Below are 16,729 nucleotides of genomic sequence, written 5' to 3' on the forward strand. Positions count from 1 at the left end.
CAGGGAGTCCTGACCCTGTTTCTCTAGGTGACTAGTCCCAGGATGGCGCACTCAGCTTCTTTACATGGTGGGTTGTTAGGAGAGTCTGACAGAACCCCGTCTTCTTACAGCATGGGGCCAGGCTCCCAGGCACCGGCCACCACCTTTGTCAGAGCCTCACTTGGGGCTTCAGGGAGCACCTCCTAACTGCCCTGAGTACGTGAACCACTTGGTCCTGACCCAGTGAAGGCGGCGCCCAGTTCCTCCCCCCACGGGCCTGTGTTTCCTGCGGGCAGGCTCAAGGCCCTGCTCATCTACAGGCTAAAACGCAGTTGTTATCCTTCGGGAGGAAGGTAATGGGGGGAGGAAGGGCCACTCCTGCCTGTCTGAGCCATTTGATTTAACTGCTTATCACCAACTCTGGGTTTTAATTCTTTAAATTTCCAGTGATAGATAGGTCTCAGAAAACTTAATTGCTTTCTGTTCACTTATTTAACTTTGGTTTTGTTTACATGGAATAATGCGTGGAGCCTGACGTAGATACTACTCCCCACCCCCATAATTTTTCCTGTGTCTTGGGAACAGTGAAGAGTTTTTTGTTTTTGTTTTTGTTTTAGGAGGTACCGGGGATTGAACCGGGAACCTCATACGTTCAAGGCAGGTGCTCAACCCCTGAGCTACACCTACACTCCTTGAAGAATCTCAGTGTAAGTCTCACAGCCCTTTTGGACAGGTGCTTGTCTACCCTGTCTTTTTTTTTTTTTTTTTTTTTGTCTACCCTGTCTTGATCGCCAGACCTGCAGAGCAGGTGACGACTCGGCTTCCCGAGCTCTGCTCTAGAGACGCCTGTCAGCACTTGCACTAAACTGGGAGCAGTTGGCACCTTTTAACTCTTAACTGTAACTCGTGACTTTGGTCTGCTTGGGTTAGCCTGAGAATATGCCATCTTAAATGAGAACTTTCAAACTTTGGGAAAGGTGAGCGGGTATGTGACTCCGAGTCACCACTGGGTGGCGGTCCATCAACTCATTCCTCAGTTCTCTGACCGCTGTTGAAGGGTTTAGGACTGTGGTTTGTCTTCTCCAAGAGAGGCTTGGGTTTTTAATTTGGGGAATTGAGGAGCATGTGTTTCATTTGTAGACGTTTTGGTGTGCCCAGCACTTGTCATGCCCTTTGGGATCTAAACTCCTTTTTAATGTGGTCCCGTGTGTTTTTCACTAACATGGAACCAGAAGCATCAAGCCCAGGCGTACGGGTCGAGCCGCTTGGTCTTGGTCCTTGCCTGCATGGGGCTGCTTGAAGGGCACTGTCCTTGGCCAAAGGGGCTGCGGCTACAGGCAAAAGAGGGGCAACCTGCAGAAGGCATTTGAGGCCAGCTGTACCTTGAAAGTCTCCAGAGCTGATGGGGTAATAACTGTTCTGGAGATTTCATGCAGGGGCTTGCAGTGACGCTGTGTCAGTGTTCCTGAAATGGACACGTGCCTACATGGAGGACTCAGAGCCTTGCACCCTGCTGTGGGGCTAGATGGCGAGTGAAGAGGTAAGGCCCCGAGTCAGCCCTGTCCCAGGTACCCACCGAGTCGCTCTTTCTGCCGCAGGCCTGGCCTGGGCTCACCTGGCCTTAAGGCTCCGTGGTTTGCAAGCTGGTCTGACCACAAGAAAAGCAACCATGGCCTTAGTGTCTGGAGTCCCATTCCAGGTGGTGTGGCCTTGATCCCACCCTACCCCAGTTAGCCCAGAGATGTGCCAAGCAGGAGTGGGGTGGAAGTGATGAGTCAGGAGGGGTGGAGAACTGGGAGGGGCAGCGTCCCCAGGATCCTTATTAGTTCACCCAGCTCAGTAAATGGTTCCCACAGGCCTGAGGAGGGGCTGGGTCCTGCTTTATGAGGGCTCTGACTTGGTTTTGGTAGCTGGAAATATAGAAAGTTCAAATAGGAAGTGTGTGTATTCCCCTGTGGAGAGAATTCATTGTATGGCATATGAGCAGGAGTGTAGGATTGCCAGCCTATGTTCTCACTCTCTTCTTAAACTTTGTACTTAACAGAGAAGCTTTTTTTTTTTTTTTAAGATTTCTATCCTTTATAGCAGGGGTTCTTAACCGTTTTTTGTTTCATGGACCCCTTAGCCAGTCAAGTGAAAACCACAGACACCTCACTAAGTCCCCACTATACTGTGTATTATTTAATAAATAGATTACACGTGCACCAACACATCCCCACAAGAATAATGCTTTTTTGAATTTCAGTTCAAACTCACAGACCCCTGGTTAAGAGCCCTGCCTTAGAGACAGACCTTCATCAAGTCTGGGGGCTGAGTGACCCCACTTGGTCTCCAGTCCTTGACTCCAACATTTGGGGTCTGGTGATAAGCCCCATGACAAGAGCACCTGCTCATCAGGGCCAAAGAAAGCCACCCTGACTGAGGTGAGACTGCAAGCACAGAATTACACATGCAGGAGAGTAAGCGAGCCGAGTGGATAAGGGCCAGGCTCCCGGGGTCAGAATCTTAACTCCTTCAGTCACCCGTTGTGTGGCCTCTCTGTGACTTAGTTTCCTTATCTCTAAAATGGGGTCAGTAACAGTATCTCCCTTGTAGAACTGTGTGAGAATTAAGTGAGATAATACATCCGAAGCGCTGAGGATGGTGCCTAGCACTAGTAAACATGCACGTTGTTACGGGCCCCTCCCGGAGGTCTCCCAGTGTCGTCCTGCCGGCCATACCCCACCTGGGGGGCTGCTCTGTGAAGTTTTTAGATGTTGAGTGCATTAGCCTTTAGCCAGGGTTGGAGGGTTTGCGGCGGTCTCTACTGCTCTCCTTGTGGCCTTCGTTTAGGTACTTGGAGGTAGCTGTCTGAACCCTGCGGGCTTAGAGAAGACCGCTCAGGGCTTCGCAGGTCTAGTTTCCGACTCTGTCAGAAAGGATCCGTGTGCTAGGAACGTCCCTACTGGCAGGGCAGAGCCCTGATTTCTCCAGTCCTGTTCCCTTCCTTCATCCTTGGGCAGTATGGGGTCTCTTGCTTTTCTTATGATATCCAAAGCACTGCGTCCCCCATCCTGGAAAACTGCCTTCTGCTTTCCCAGCCTCTTCCCCAGAGTCGCCGTCCACCAAGACAGCACAAGGCCCAAGAGCTTCTCCTGGCCTCCTGGGTCTCTGACCCTTCTCTGCTGCCTGGCTGCCGGCTCTGCTGAAAGAATGACGTGCTTAAAAAACAAACCTCTGTTTTACAGAGGTTAAAATTTCCACTTTAGAGGTAGATGACTTTAGACAGTTGGGCCTGGAAACTTCTGTAAACTATTCCCTAGGACTATAATAGAGCTAACACGTTAGTCCCCAAGTAAGTGTCACCCCAGGGGGATGTGGCCTGCTCCCTTCAGGAAAAGGTTAGCATTTTAAACATAAGCTTTTCTGGCTGGATTTGTTGACAGAGAGAGCTGTGTAGATGTGTTTTTAAGCTCTCAGAGCTGTGACTTCATACTGCTTGCTTAGTGTTTCAGTTAGAACCTGGCTGTTTTGCTGGTGATGCAAAATCAACTTGGTCCCTGCTTTGTTTATTTCACCAACAACGAGCTGCTTTTTGTGGCTATATGCCTGAGTCGGGCTGAAGCAGTGAGGGCACAGCAGGGTTGCTATGGCAGGGGATGCTTCTCCTGGGGATCTTAATTTGGGCTCCTGCTGGCCGAGGTGGAAAGAGGGGACTCTACGTAGAGAAGCAAAGTTTGTGCACAACTGATGGTTCTAGGATTCGCTCTTCCACCTGTAGCAGAAGAGGCTGGACAAGGGAACTTTGAGCATGGTAGGTCAGGTTCCCTTTAGCACTCCGTGTGGGCTAGGCCCTGCCTTGGGCCTTCAGACAGACTGTTTGCTTTGCCTGGGTCCCCCGGCCTCTGTGTGACCTGACCAGCTCCTCTTCATCTTCAGCTTTGAGGTCTCCTAAACCCCTAGCACAAACTACACCCCTTGTTGTTTGCTCCCTATCCCGAAATGCCCCTTATTTCACCAGAATTGCATGGAGGGGTCAGCATCACCTTGCTCAGTTTCTGGGTCCCCCATGCCTGTGCCGGGCTTGATACCTTCCAGGTGGACGAATGGATGGAGAGGGGGACTCAGGGTCAGAAAGCGTCACGATGCGATTTTGTAGAGCCATCTTGAAAGTTGGTTTCTTACCTTTCTGAGCCTTTATCGTTACAAGAAAATAATTACTGGAATGTTTACTTATGTCACAGGCATTGTCAGTTTTTGTTTGTGTTAAGCCAAAGCACTCAAAAATATCCTGTTAAACACTTTTTAAAAAGTAGTGCTTATGGTGGCAGTTGTTGGATCCTGTTCATTCTTTGTTGTGGTAATTGGGGCTTGTGTGTCAAGAGGCCAAAAAGGAAATTTTATTTCTCTTGAAAAATATCAAAGTAAAAAGGGTAACCCAATATTTAATGAGCCAACAATGCTTCTTTCTTTAATTGGTCTCCTTTTCAGTACAGTGATAAAGTTTTTGACCTAACTCTGGCATATCTGGGCCTGTCTTCTCAGCTACTGCTGTGACGGGGCATTCTGTGGCCGGCAGGCCGGGCATGGCGGGTACGAAGTAACCCCTCTGTGAGCCAGACTGTCGCACTCTCTAGGCCGGGCTTGCCGGAGAAGCGAGGAGTGTTCATTGTACTCTCAGGACACGAGAGTCGATTACTACCAGCCAAGTGTCAGTTTCCCATCTTTCTCCTCTTTTGGGTTGAAGACAGCTTCTGTTAGAAGTAGTGGGACCTCCTCATACTGACAAATCCAGCCATGCTGCTGGTCTGGCTCCTCCTGGTCGTCTAGAGGCTGGGAAGACGGAAGACGCCTTGTCTTCTCACTTCAGTGGCCTTCCTTGTGTGGCTGCTGGCTTTAGCTCCGTGCAGGAAGCGGGGTAAGGCCTTGCCCCTTGGGCTTTGCGTTTGAAAATCCTCACTCAGCTTCTCTGTTGCCATTCTGTGTAGTTCAGCCAGTGCCACCCCTGAATTTGAAGGGCGAGGAGGTGATGACCTTGGCACGGAGATCGCTAATACCCTCTACCGGATATTTCACAACAAGAGCAGCGTCGACCTGAAGTCCCTCTGCATCAGCCCTCGGGAGCACTGCTGGGTCCTCTACGTGGACGTGCTGGTGAGTACACCTGCCGCACAGCCGCGCTCTGCCTTGTTGGAAACCAGGGGCCTGCTTTCCTCGCTGTGCTTGGTGTGCGACTTCCAGGGAAAGGGAGACTCCTGCCACAGCTTTTGAGTAAGTACATCATGTGTCTCTAGCTTACACACAGTGCCTGCCAGCCTATAATAAAATCAAAACAGGCATTTCAGGGGAGCACCTAAAATTACCACCGAAGTTGTCAGGGAAGGTGAAAAACAAGAGATGCTTTCTAAATGGTGCCAGAGTTGACGGACAGAGTAAGGACAAGTTGGCACATTCTTCTGCTTGGAATGATTGTAAAATCTTTACATGCACTCTTTTTTTAAAGTAAACTTTATTTCAACTTCAAAAGATAACAGACAAAAGCAGCTTAACAAATTATGGAAGTGTTCCTCTAAAAAGTTCCGTCCAGTGACATTTATCTCATTTAATCCTAAATTCAAATTCATGCATTTTCATTTAGACTTTACAAGCCCTTTGAAAGTGGCCACTGTTATTTTTCCCCAATCGCAAGTGAGGGAACTAAGACACAGAGAGGTTAAGTAAGTAGACCACAAGATCTCAGCTTGTGAGTGGTGGCCTTGGGCCTCAAGGTCAGGTCTGTTTGTGTCCACCGCCTGCTCTTGATCTCAGAGGCCACCGCCTGCTCTTGATCTCAGAGGCTGTCGACCCTTGAAAGCACCCTGGAGCCGGTTTGCTCTGAGCCCCCTCATTTCCCAGCGCAGGGCCCTGCACTCTGTCTCCTTCCCAGAGCCTCCATCCCGGAGTCTTTCCTTCCAGCGCTCCAATTCCTCCCCGTGGCTTCCCTCCTACTGGTCCTCGCCCTGGATTTTGGCCCTTGACTAACTTCTCTGTGCCGCTGTAATGAATTTTCCTTCTGTGTAATCATGCAGCAGACAACTGCTTGTTCATGCGTAAGCTCTCAGGTCTAATTTACTGCATTCTGTTAAATTTTGTGGACTTTGAGATTAGGAACTTCATTTTCTCCTGCAGATTGAGGACATGTGGTTAAGCCGTTGACCACAAAGATTCTTTGATGAATCTGGAGCTCAGCAGAGCTTGTGACTGAGAGTGAGCTTCCTGAGGAGGAACAGCCTGGCTGTTCCTGAACAGGGCAGGCTTTCTGGATAAAGTCAATTTGAGAGATCGGGGGTGAAGCACAGCCACAAGGCAGCAGTGCTTACCATCGTCAAAAGGGTTTTTTTTGTTTTGTTTTGTTTCTGTTTTTTGAGGTACTGAGGCCGGGCACTGAACCCAGGCCCTCATATGTGCGAAGCCGTCCCTTACACACTGAACGCTACCTTGGGTTGTTTTTTTGTTGTTGTTGTTTATTTCCTTGTTTTGTTGTTAGGAGGCACCGGGAACCGAATCCTGGACCTCCCATGTGGGAAGCAGGTGCCCAACTGCTTGAGCCACATCCACGCCCCAACAGGGTTTTGTTAGGTTTGTCCAGAATGCTGATGCTCAGGGATAAAAATGATGACGGTGCAAGTCCGTTTGTCTTTCTCCTCCCTCCTGAGCAGAATCACTTGGTGAGGGACTCCGTAAGCAGGCACTTTGGCAGATCCTGGTCCTTAGAAGGCAGGAACTGGCAGCCTGCAGGTCTTACCAGGAAGAGGCAGGCTGCGCAGCTGCCGGGAGAGGGGCAGGTTCCGCCCTGGGTTGGGAGTCACTGTCTCTCCCCTGTCCCCCCAGAAGTTAAAGATGTGGGTGTTGCCTTGGAGATCCTGCTGGGCCCCCTGGGTGCTTGAACACTCTGTGGTTTTGCAGGAGGGTGGTCCAGTGAGCGGGCTGGTATAGAGTGTTGTTTTTAATTTATTAGCATAGTTGTAAGTTTACAGAAAAATCATGTGGGAAGTACAGCATTTCCCTATACCCACCCACCACACAAACTCATGCACGCATTCAAGAGTTTTCCCTTTTATTAATGTTTTACATTACTGTGGTGCCTTTGTTCCTCTTCATGAAACAACGTTACTATAATATTCTACTAAGTAGAGCCCACGGTTTACATTAGGGATCGCTGTGCTGTCTAGTCCTATGGTTTGGTTTTGTCTCATTTTTGTCTTGTAACACAATCTAAAATTTTCCCTTTTTAACCACATTCCAATATAATTTCTACCTAGGAATTTGGCATATTCTAACTATTTTGTGTCCTTGTGGGTGCAGCTTGTGTTATTTAATATGATGTCTTCGAGGTTCATCTGTGTTGTCGTACGCATGTACTTCGTTCTTTTTACGGCTGAGGAATACTTCACTGTACGTATGGATCACACTCTGCTTCTCCATTCACCTGTTGATGGACACCTGGGTTGCTTCCGCCTTTTGGCCATTGTGAATGAATGCCGTTGTGAACATCGGTGTGCAGAAGTCTCTTGAAGTCCCCGTGGCTGATAGTTTTTTTTAAGGATTTATTTATTTGTTTATTTCTGCCCCCCATTTTGGTTTTGCACTCGCTGTCTGCTTTCTATATTCTTCTGTGTCTCTTTGTCTTCTCTGCAGGTGGCTCCGGGAACCAATCCTGGGACCTTCTGGAGTAGAGAGAGGTGCTCAATATCTTGTGCCCCCTCAGGTCCCTGGTCTGCTGTGTCTCTTATTGTCTCTCCTCTTTGTCTCTTTTTGTTGCATCATCTTGCTGTGCCAGCTCTCCATGCAGGCCACTATTCTACCTGGGCCAGCACTCCACGCAGGCCAGCACTCCACGCAGGCCAGCACTCCACGCGGGCCAGCACTCCACGCGGGCCAGCACTCCACGCGGGCCAGCACTCCACGCGGGCCAGCACTCCACGCAGGCCAGCTCACCCCGTGGGCCAGCTCGCTTTTCACCAGGAAGCTCTGGGAATTTATCCCTGGACTTCCCGTGTTGTAGATGGGAGCCCAGTTGCTTGGGCCACATCTGCTTCCCCTGATACATTTTTTATTCAGAGTCAAAGCAACAGAAGGGTGTTCTGTCAGCGGAGGTTTTTACAGAGCTGATGACTATAGGGGCATTCTCTCAGTTCAGACACAGCACCCTTCCTCCTTCCAGCAGGGGTGTGTGGTGAGCAGGGGTGTCCAGGGGTATGCACTGGGTTCTTTTTAAGGCTCCTGGCTTTTGGGTTTTTTTCTAATATTTAAAAAAAAAAAAAAGGCTTTCGGAAGAGGACATGAACTTTTGAAATGTCACCATCCTCATGTCGCCCATGTGGCAGGTGGGAGCGCAATTGCTTGAGCCACATCTGCTTCCCTCCTGTGATTTATTTTTACTGATGGTTTGTGTAATCCTCAGGCAGGGTCCATCTTTCAAAACAAATAGTCATTGTGCATTCATCCATGTGTTTATACTTTTACTACAGACACATTTACTTAAAAGACAAACACCGACCTATTACATTCAGATGATCCACCTTTTTCTGGAATCATATCTGCCCCCCAAATTGGGTTATTTGATGAGAGTAGAAATTTAACCTCATAGAAATGTCACTTGTCTCTGCTTTTTGTAGTTTTTCAGTGGCATCAGGTTTTGCCCAGATGGGGTTGCTGTTGGGACTTTGTGGCACTGAGCACGGAAAAGGGCCCTTTGGAGGGAGGCGGGTCGGGAGTGGTGCTGGGAGCAGAGTGGGGGCCGCGACTGGGGGAGGGGCGGAGAGCCACGCAGCGCCTGGCCCCGGCTGAGTGAGGCCACAGGAAGCCTGAGCCTGCATGTCTTGGGGGTCAAGGAGGGGACAGGAGGAGCAGGGTTTTGGGGGAACTTGCTGTCTTTCCTCGCATTGGTCAATGTTTGCCTTACGAAATGAAGCCTGTCACCCTCAGGATGCTAATAGGAGGTTGCACTGTTCCCCTGAGAGGGCCCTTCTCGGCTGTGTGCACCTGAAGGGGGCGGCTCCAGTTCCGCTCTGTCCCAGGGGTTCTCTGCTGGAGGGGTGGACACCTACAGCCTGCTCTGGATCACGGTCCTGGGGGCTCTGTGGCTCCCGTTGCCTGGGCCTGTTTAGACACCCCGGTACCCCCAGTGTTCCATCCCCGCTCCCCCGCCTCTTGGCTGTACCGCTGTGTTTAGCAAAACGGTTCTGCTAGGGGCCTGGTTGACAGCAGAGACCTTCCTCTGAAGGTCAGGCCTGTAGCACCTACCACGTGCCAGGACCCTCACGATCCTCCCGGCCGCCCTCCGGAGGGGTACGCTCTGCCTTACTAAGGCGGAAAGCGCAGCTCAGAGGGCACAGGGCCAGGGAGTGGCAGGCGTGGGTGTCAGGGCAGCAGACCGAGGCCTGGAGGCAGGCGCAGGCTGGCTGGCGTCTGTCCTGGGAGGCGCCGCAGCAGCGTCAGCATTCAGCATTCCGCCCTCTTGATCACTGCTGGAGATGAGCCCGCTTGAGTTCAGAGTTAGTTTTGTGATCAGCCTTCGGGGGCTCAGTGCAGGACAGTGTCAGTCAGGCGGCTGGGCCATGGCGAGAGGGCCTCCACGTCCCATCAGGGCAGGGCTGCCCGAGGTGCTCTCCGGGGTCCTCTCAGTGACCAGAACAGCCGTCCACACAGCTTTGTGTCAGGTGCTGTGAGCCTGAAGGGGTGGTCTTCAGTCCAGGCTGATGAGAGCACTCTCTGGAGATGGAGTACAGGGCAGGTTCTAGCTCCTCACCTGTGCCGCCTCACCTGGGGGATTCCGATGCACAGCTGGGTTCAGAACCTCTGCTGTCAGTGAGGAAGGTGGAGAACGTGCAGCACACAGCCTCAGGAAGTCTGAGGGACAAAAGTGGAAATTGAAAGAGTGATCGCTGCTTACTTAATAACAGTAATGCTTCCTGCAGGCCAGACCCCCTGAAATCAAATATTCACACATACCGCCGTCCTAACAACTCTGTTAAGGGAGATGGGTGTGATTATTATCCTCCCCGAGGCACAGGAGGGTCACACAGCCGACTGGTGAAGGCAGGATTTGGATGCAGGCAGCCTGGCCGAGTCTGCGGCCCCTTTGCCGCATGGCGGTCTACACCCGAACAATGCCCAGGGCGGGAAGAGCTCGTCCAGGTGCTAGGTGGGTGAGCTGCAGGTGCACAGCCACGTGGGCGCGTTGGCGGGGGAGGAAGCGAGCTCTTTTAATCAGCGGTGGATTGCAGGGTGGTGGGAGAGGGGGGTGAGCCTGAGCTTTGCATGGAGAGCGGGCCACACGCTGAGCAGGACAAGGAGCCTGCAAGGGGCACGCCAGGTGTGGGTGCTGAACTGGCTGGGTCAGCAGGGCTCCAGCTAGGGTCCGCGGGTACCTGGCAGGCTCTGCGTGGGGCCCGTGGGCAGGGCTTCAGGGACGCAGGATGAACAGAACCAACGGGGTCCCAGCCCTCCGGGATTCACAGTGCAGGTGGAGGGCAGAGTTTGTCTAGACGCTGGACAAACACACAGTGAAAGACACTGCTTTCTCCTCATGCCTTCCTCACCTTTTTTACATGGGATCGCTCACTTGGTTCTGTTCCACAACCTCAGGCCAAGGCTCCTCCAAAAATCAGGCCAGAACGGCCTGCCCCTCGGGGCTGGCTAATGCGGTCTCGCCCGCTTGGCTAGAAGAGCGCAGGGTTGTGGCCAGCGCTTTCACTCCTGGGTAGAAACTTGTAGGAGGCCTTGGTTTTTAGTGTAGTTTGTGTAAAACGTGTGGTGCTACAAGTTGAAGTAAGCGTTGGCTGTATGCTGATGATTCCACACAACAGGTGCTACAGGGTCTGGTCACACTGCTAAGCGGAACCTGGAGGCAGCGGCCGCCTCAGTGGCTGCCCTGTTTTCCTTGTTTGGAGGCCAGGCTAAGGCGCCGTAACACTCGTGATGCATTCAGCAGCTATTTGGAGCAAAATGAAGGCGAACAAGCCTTTGCACAGGTGCAAGCCAGCTGGCTGGAGGGGTGTGGGAGGAGGTCCGCAGCAGGCCAGGGCCCCTGAGGGGTGGCACCAGGGCAGGGGTCAGCGGCACCCTCACCCGTGTGATCTGCGTGTGCAGCTGTAAGAGGGCAGCGCTTGTAGTTGGGGTGGACAGGCTGTGCCAGTGATGGCAGCATTGACGTGCCAGAGAGCAGTCATGTGCACTGTTTCCTGTATTTTTTTATTTTATTTTTTTAAGGAGGTGCTGAAGATCGAACCTAGGACCTTGTGTGTGGAAGGCAGGCACTCAACCACTGAGCTCCACCCACTCCCACCTTTATTTTGAAAGCACATGCCCTACTAGCATTTCTTAGGCATTGGTGTCCTTTCACTTGGATAGTCCTAAAGTAATAATGGTGCTTGTCTTTTTTCTGCCCTCCACCCCTGTCTCCTTCAGCTGCTGGAGTGTGGTGGAAATTTGTTTGATGCCATCTCCATCGCTGTGAAGGCTGCTCTCTTCAACACAAGGTACGTCTTCCTGCAGGCAGCCCTGCGGGCCTGTGGAGAACTTGAGCAGACACTTGTGGTGGAACACTGAAGAGATTTCTACTCTAGCCCCTCAGGTGACGATGACAAGAGGCTCTGGTGTTAAAAATGGTGGTATCTGAAGTTAAAACTAAGTATATGTATATACTTCTGTATTTATAGTTTGTGTTATCTTCATAAGTAAAATGTAGAAAAATATAAGAAAATTATAGAGAAGCAAAACAAGTAGAAATCACCCTTAACCCATCTGCCTCTTGCAGGATAAACGGGGCAGGGAGTTCTGCCTGTCTTGTGCTCTGCTGTATCCCCAGCAGCACGAATAGTGCCCGACAGTGGCTGCTCAGGTGTTTCTTGTTTCCAGAAGTGAATGTTGGAAAATCAGAGCAGCAGCCACTCTTGGGGTTTAAGCAAAGACCTGGACATGTTATGCCGGTGTGGCACGGCCTCCTAGAAGGGCTGCGTAGCCAGGGACGTGGCCGAGCTGTTTCAGAGTCAGCATTTCCTCTGGTTATAGAGTGTTTCCCCTTTCTGTGCACCAAGTGCTTTGAGGGTCGCTTGCAGCATTTGGAAATAAGTCTGTGGGAGTTCATTCCATGAGAGGTTACATTAAGGTAACAGGGAATCTTAGGGTATTAGAAACTTCTAGGGGTATATTTTAAGGAAGTAATAGGATAAGTAAGTAAAGGCCAGCAGTGTCTCTGTGATACTGAGAAATTGGAAATAACATGAGTGTCCCAACATGGGGGCTGAAATCCACACCAGCAGCATATTTATAGGAAGCCATTTACTGGATAATGTTTATTTATTTATGTATCCCCCCCTCCCCGCAGCTTGCTTGCTGTCTGCTCTCTGTGTCCATTTGCTGTGCGTTCTTCTGTGTGTCTGTATTTATTTTTGTTTATTCCCTCCCCCTTGCAGCATGCTTGTTGTCTGCTCTCTGTGTCCATTCACTGTGTGCTCTTCTGTGTTTTCACTTGTCTTCCTTTTTGTTGCGTCACCTTGCTGAATTGGCTCTCTGCGGTGCTTGCGGGCCAGCGGCACTCTGCGGTGCTTGTGGACTAGACAGCACTTTGGCGCTTGCTGGCTGGGTGTCTCTCCGCAGCGCCCGAGCCGGCGGCTCTCTTCAGCGTGCAGGCGAGCCTGCCTTCACAAGGAGGCCCGGGACGCAAACCCAGGGCCTCCCGTGTGTTAGACGGGAGCCCAACTGATTGAGCCACAGCTGCTTCCCCTGGTGTTCTTTTTTTTTGGTTTGTTCTGTTGTGTTTTGGTTTTGGTAATTCTTATATTTAATATGTTTGGGTATGTGTCTGTATACACACACCCCAAAATGATCATTGTGATTACTTCTCAGTGTTTGTTTACAGGATTGTGGGTGATTTAACATTTCTCTTACCGTAGTCTAGAATTTTTCCATGGTAGGAATTTTGACAACCTGTGTAATTAAAAGGAACAAAAACAAAGACATATTTAGGTCAGGAATCATGGGATGGACTATTTGCTGAGAATGACAGCTGTAGGGTCCCTACCCTTAACTGGGCCACTGTACCATTGGCTGAGACCAGTGAGGGTGTGGGCCTGGCATCCCCAGCCCCGTAGTCCTCTGTGCTGGGCCTGGGTGCCAGAGCCCCTTAGCAGCAGCCTCTGCTTGGGCTGTGCCGGAGAAGGAAGGGAAGCTGCCATCTGTTCTACCTCGAGCCTCACAAATTCCCTGGGTGCCAGCTGGCTTCCCTGGGCACCAGGGCAGGAGGAGCCTGGGGATCCAGGCGAGGCAGGTGGCTGTGCGGGAGGTGTTGGGAGAACGCTGTGCACAGGATGGCGAGCCCAGCTGCTCACCCGGGGAGGACATCTGTCACGGACACAGCCATGTCTCATTCCCAGACCACAGTAGCCTGCAGGCAGTGAGGAGAGGGCGCTTGGTGAGGCACTGGGTTCCCCAGAACATGGAGAGGGCACAGTCAGGGTGCTTTAGAAGGGTAAAGGCCATCTGAGGCTATTCTCTGACCCTTCTGCCCGGCCGTGCTGTGGACAAGGGATTGGGACATCAGGAGACACTGTGTGTGTGTGAACACAATGACCACAATTCAAGCTGGCTCCTTGATTTTGTTCAAGTAGACTGTTTGCTGGTGGTTGGGAGGTGAGCAAGTAAGTGACCTACTGAGCGCTTACACGGGGGGCTCACCTAGCCGGGCTCCCTGCCCTGGGAGGCGTTCTGTGGTCGGAGCCCCTCGCTCTGGACATGGCCTGTGTGGATGGACGGCCAGGGGACTGTGTCACGGGGCTTAGGAGGAGCACCAGCACTGCTGCCCCTGCAGGAGCTGGGGTGCCCTCTTCCCCTGGTTTCTCACCCCATGCTGCAGTGAACCAGCCTCGTGGGTTAAATGGTTCTTTCAGGACCCAGCTCAAGAAATGGAACGTGGCCAGCAGCCCAGCCCCCTCTTCCTGCATCACCGCTCCTACGAGGGTAACAGCGCTCCTCATCTCTGACCCGTGGGTCATTCTGTACTTGCTCGACGTGGACCCACAGGATAGCCTGTCCTGTGTCTGCCTCAGTTGAGAGCCTTGTTTGATTCATTCACCTTCTTGCCCGTATCAGTATGCGCTCTTCTTACAGGAGCATTGTGGGAAAATGCCCACGTGATTCATTTCATTCTTGATGGGCAGCTGGGCAGTTTCTAGTTTGGGGCTTTTACGAGTAGCGCTGGGCATGAACTTTCTTGGGTTTGTCTTTTGGTGCACGTATTTCTCCATTTCCGTTGTGTGGGAATGGCAGTTCTGGGTCATGGTGTACAGCTAGGTTGAGTTTTTGTAGATACTACAAAACAGCTTTCCAAAGAGCTTTTCCCTTGATACCCCAACCAGCAGTGTACGAGTCCTGGGTTTTACTCCACCCACGGGTTTGTGTCCCTTTAATATTAGCCGTACGGTGAGTGTCTTGTTCTCATATTGCACTTTCAGCTTGCATTTCCCTGATGACTTTTTAAGTTGACCACCTTGTCATGTGGTTATTGTCTCCCTGGATCACCTCTTTTATGAAGTCCCTGTTTGAGGCTTTTGCCCAATTTTCTGTTGAGTTGTCAAGTCTTTTTCTTTATGTTTGGTAAATGTTCTTTAATACGTATTCGTAAATTTTTTCTCCCACCCCGGATTATCTTTTTAGTTTTTAAATGATGTCTTTGACAAACAAAAGTTCATAGTCTTAATATAATCAAATTGGTCCTGTTTTTCCTTTATATTCAAGAAATACTTGTCTACTCCAAGATCGTGAAGATGGTCTCAGTTTTTCTTCTAAAAAACTTCATTTTATCTTTCCCATTTACATCTGCAGTCCATATAGGATGCATTCCTTTCTCAAAAGACCACCTTTCCCCACTGCATGGTGGTGTCCCATCTGAGCTTTTTTTTTTTATGTTTTAAAAAATAATATTTATTTATGCATGAAAAAAAAATGCTTAGAAGGAATATACCAAAATGTTTAACAGCTGTAATCTCTCACTTAATAATGGAAGGTTTTGTTTTCTTCTTTCACCTCTCTGTATTTTTCAAAGTTTTCTAAACTGAAAACATAACTTTTTCTGATTATAAAGAGTAATAAAAATGATTTCTTAGCTAGCCCAGACATATGAGAGGAGTAGGGAGAAAAGAATTCCATCTGATTGTTAAAGACTTCTTTCTACCCTCCAAGGGGTTGGGCGGCAAAACCTACTGGCTGACATCCTGGGCGAACTTGCCCTTCCTTTTAACACCTGTTGTAGCTCCTCCAGAGTTATCAGACCTCCATTCCGGTGCTTGAGGGCCAGGCATACTTCAATAATCTGGACACCCAGCTCATAATAGAAATCCTCTACGCCCAGCATCTCAGACCAGAATCCTTTTCCAGAGGCCAGGGTATCCACCCCAGTGGTGGCACACATGTCCTGGAACTGTCCTTGGAACTTGGGATTCTTCTGGATCTCCTATTTGTGCTTGCTGGCAAATTCCTCCAGGTTGGTCTTGAACATATCCAACTGCTTTGACGTCTGGGCCAGCTGGTCCTCTGCCAAGACAGTCCCTCGCTCCTTATACTTGGCCTCGGCAAGCTTTTTTTTGGTGATGGCACGGCTCCCACCCCGCAGCAGTGCATCCCCGCCCTGGACCTGCGGGCCGCCCCGCTATCGGGACCCCAGGTTTTGGCGACCAGGGACCCGCCACCAGCTCCCCAATGCATCTGAGCTCTTTACAGAACTGGCGAGGGTGGGGAGGAGGAGGACAGGCCCAGCGGGACTTTCTCTTGTGAGGCACTGGGGTTCTGGCTCCTGTTCTCCAGCTCAGGGGAAAGCAGTTCTCTTTCTTTCAGTGCTTAAGTAGAATTTCCATTGTGTTCCTGCTTCCAGGATACCAAGGGTTCGTGTTCTGGAGGATGAAGAGGGGTCGAAGGACATTGAACTGTCCGATGACCCTTATGACTGCATCCGGCTGAACGTCGAGAATGTCCCCTGCATTGTCACTCTGTGCAAGGTATGGACTTGTGCTTCGTGGTCTGTTCTTCCTTCCATGCCCAAGCCAGCGAGGTCACACAGTCAGTCGAGAGGTTGGTTTGGAAACCGTTATAGGAGTAACTTCATGCCCTGTCCACTAGTTTGGTTGTATTAAAAACCACTCCTGTGAGCAGCTCCTTCTTTTCTTTGAACTGGAAGATGTGGAGACACAGGAGCACCGAGTGGGTCCATGGTGTCAGCCAGTTGGCTGAGCCCTTCCTGCCTAGCCTTCTTCTAATTCCCGTAACATAACCCCGTGGGGTCTAGGATGGCTAAGGGCCCAGGCCCATCCCAGGCCTGCTGCCAGCAGGCCTCCTGCCGTGAGGGCTAACCCCATCCTTCTTGTCCTCGTCAAATGGTGAGGAGGCTGGAGCCCGTCTAGGGCTTCTGATGAGTCAGGTGTGGTTCTTACATCAGCACAGAGGCCTGTGGGCCTACCTGCATGTTGGCGCTGGCACAGAACCCCCACTGCGCGGCTGTGCAGACAGGCCAGTGCCAGCTGGGGTGGTTGAGCCCACGCAGAGGTCGTGGAGTAGGTTCGAATGGGTCAGACTTGATTCCGCTGAAGCACTCCATGACCTGGGCTGTGGCGACCTCTCGGACAGAAGCACATGATGACTGACCAGAGCCACCTGTGCTTTGCTCATGCTAGAGCCTGGCCCTGAGCCGGGGGGCTTTCGATTCACCCCTGTTGTGAGTGGAGCACCCATGTGACCT

General features: G+C 51.0%; 1 protein-coding gene across 1 annotated transcript in view; it reads left to right on the forward strand.

Annotated features, from left to right (window-relative positions):
• The window catches only part of EXOSC7 (exosome component 7), a 30,241-nt gene that overhangs the window by 10,347 nt on the left and 3,165 nt on the right, over nucleotides 1–16,729 (forward strand). The window contains exons 4-6 of the mRNA XM_004476775.4: nucleotides 4,947–5,112; nucleotides 11,410–11,480; nucleotides 15,869–15,992. Coding sequence (XP_004476832.1) covers nucleotides 4,947–5,112; nucleotides 11,410–11,480; nucleotides 15,869–15,992 — 361 coding nt within the window. The remainder of the gene's footprint in view (nucleotides 1–4,946; nucleotides 5,113–11,409; nucleotides 11,481–15,868; nucleotides 15,993–16,729) is intronic.

Source organism: Dasypus novemcinctus, chromosome 26, assembly GCF_030445035.2.
Source record: "Dasypus novemcinctus isolate mDasNov1 chromosome 26, mDasNov1.1.hap2, whole genome shotgun sequence".
Lineage (NCBI taxonomy): Eukaryota > Metazoa > Chordata > Mammalia > Cingulata > Dasypodidae > Dasypus > Dasypus novemcinctus.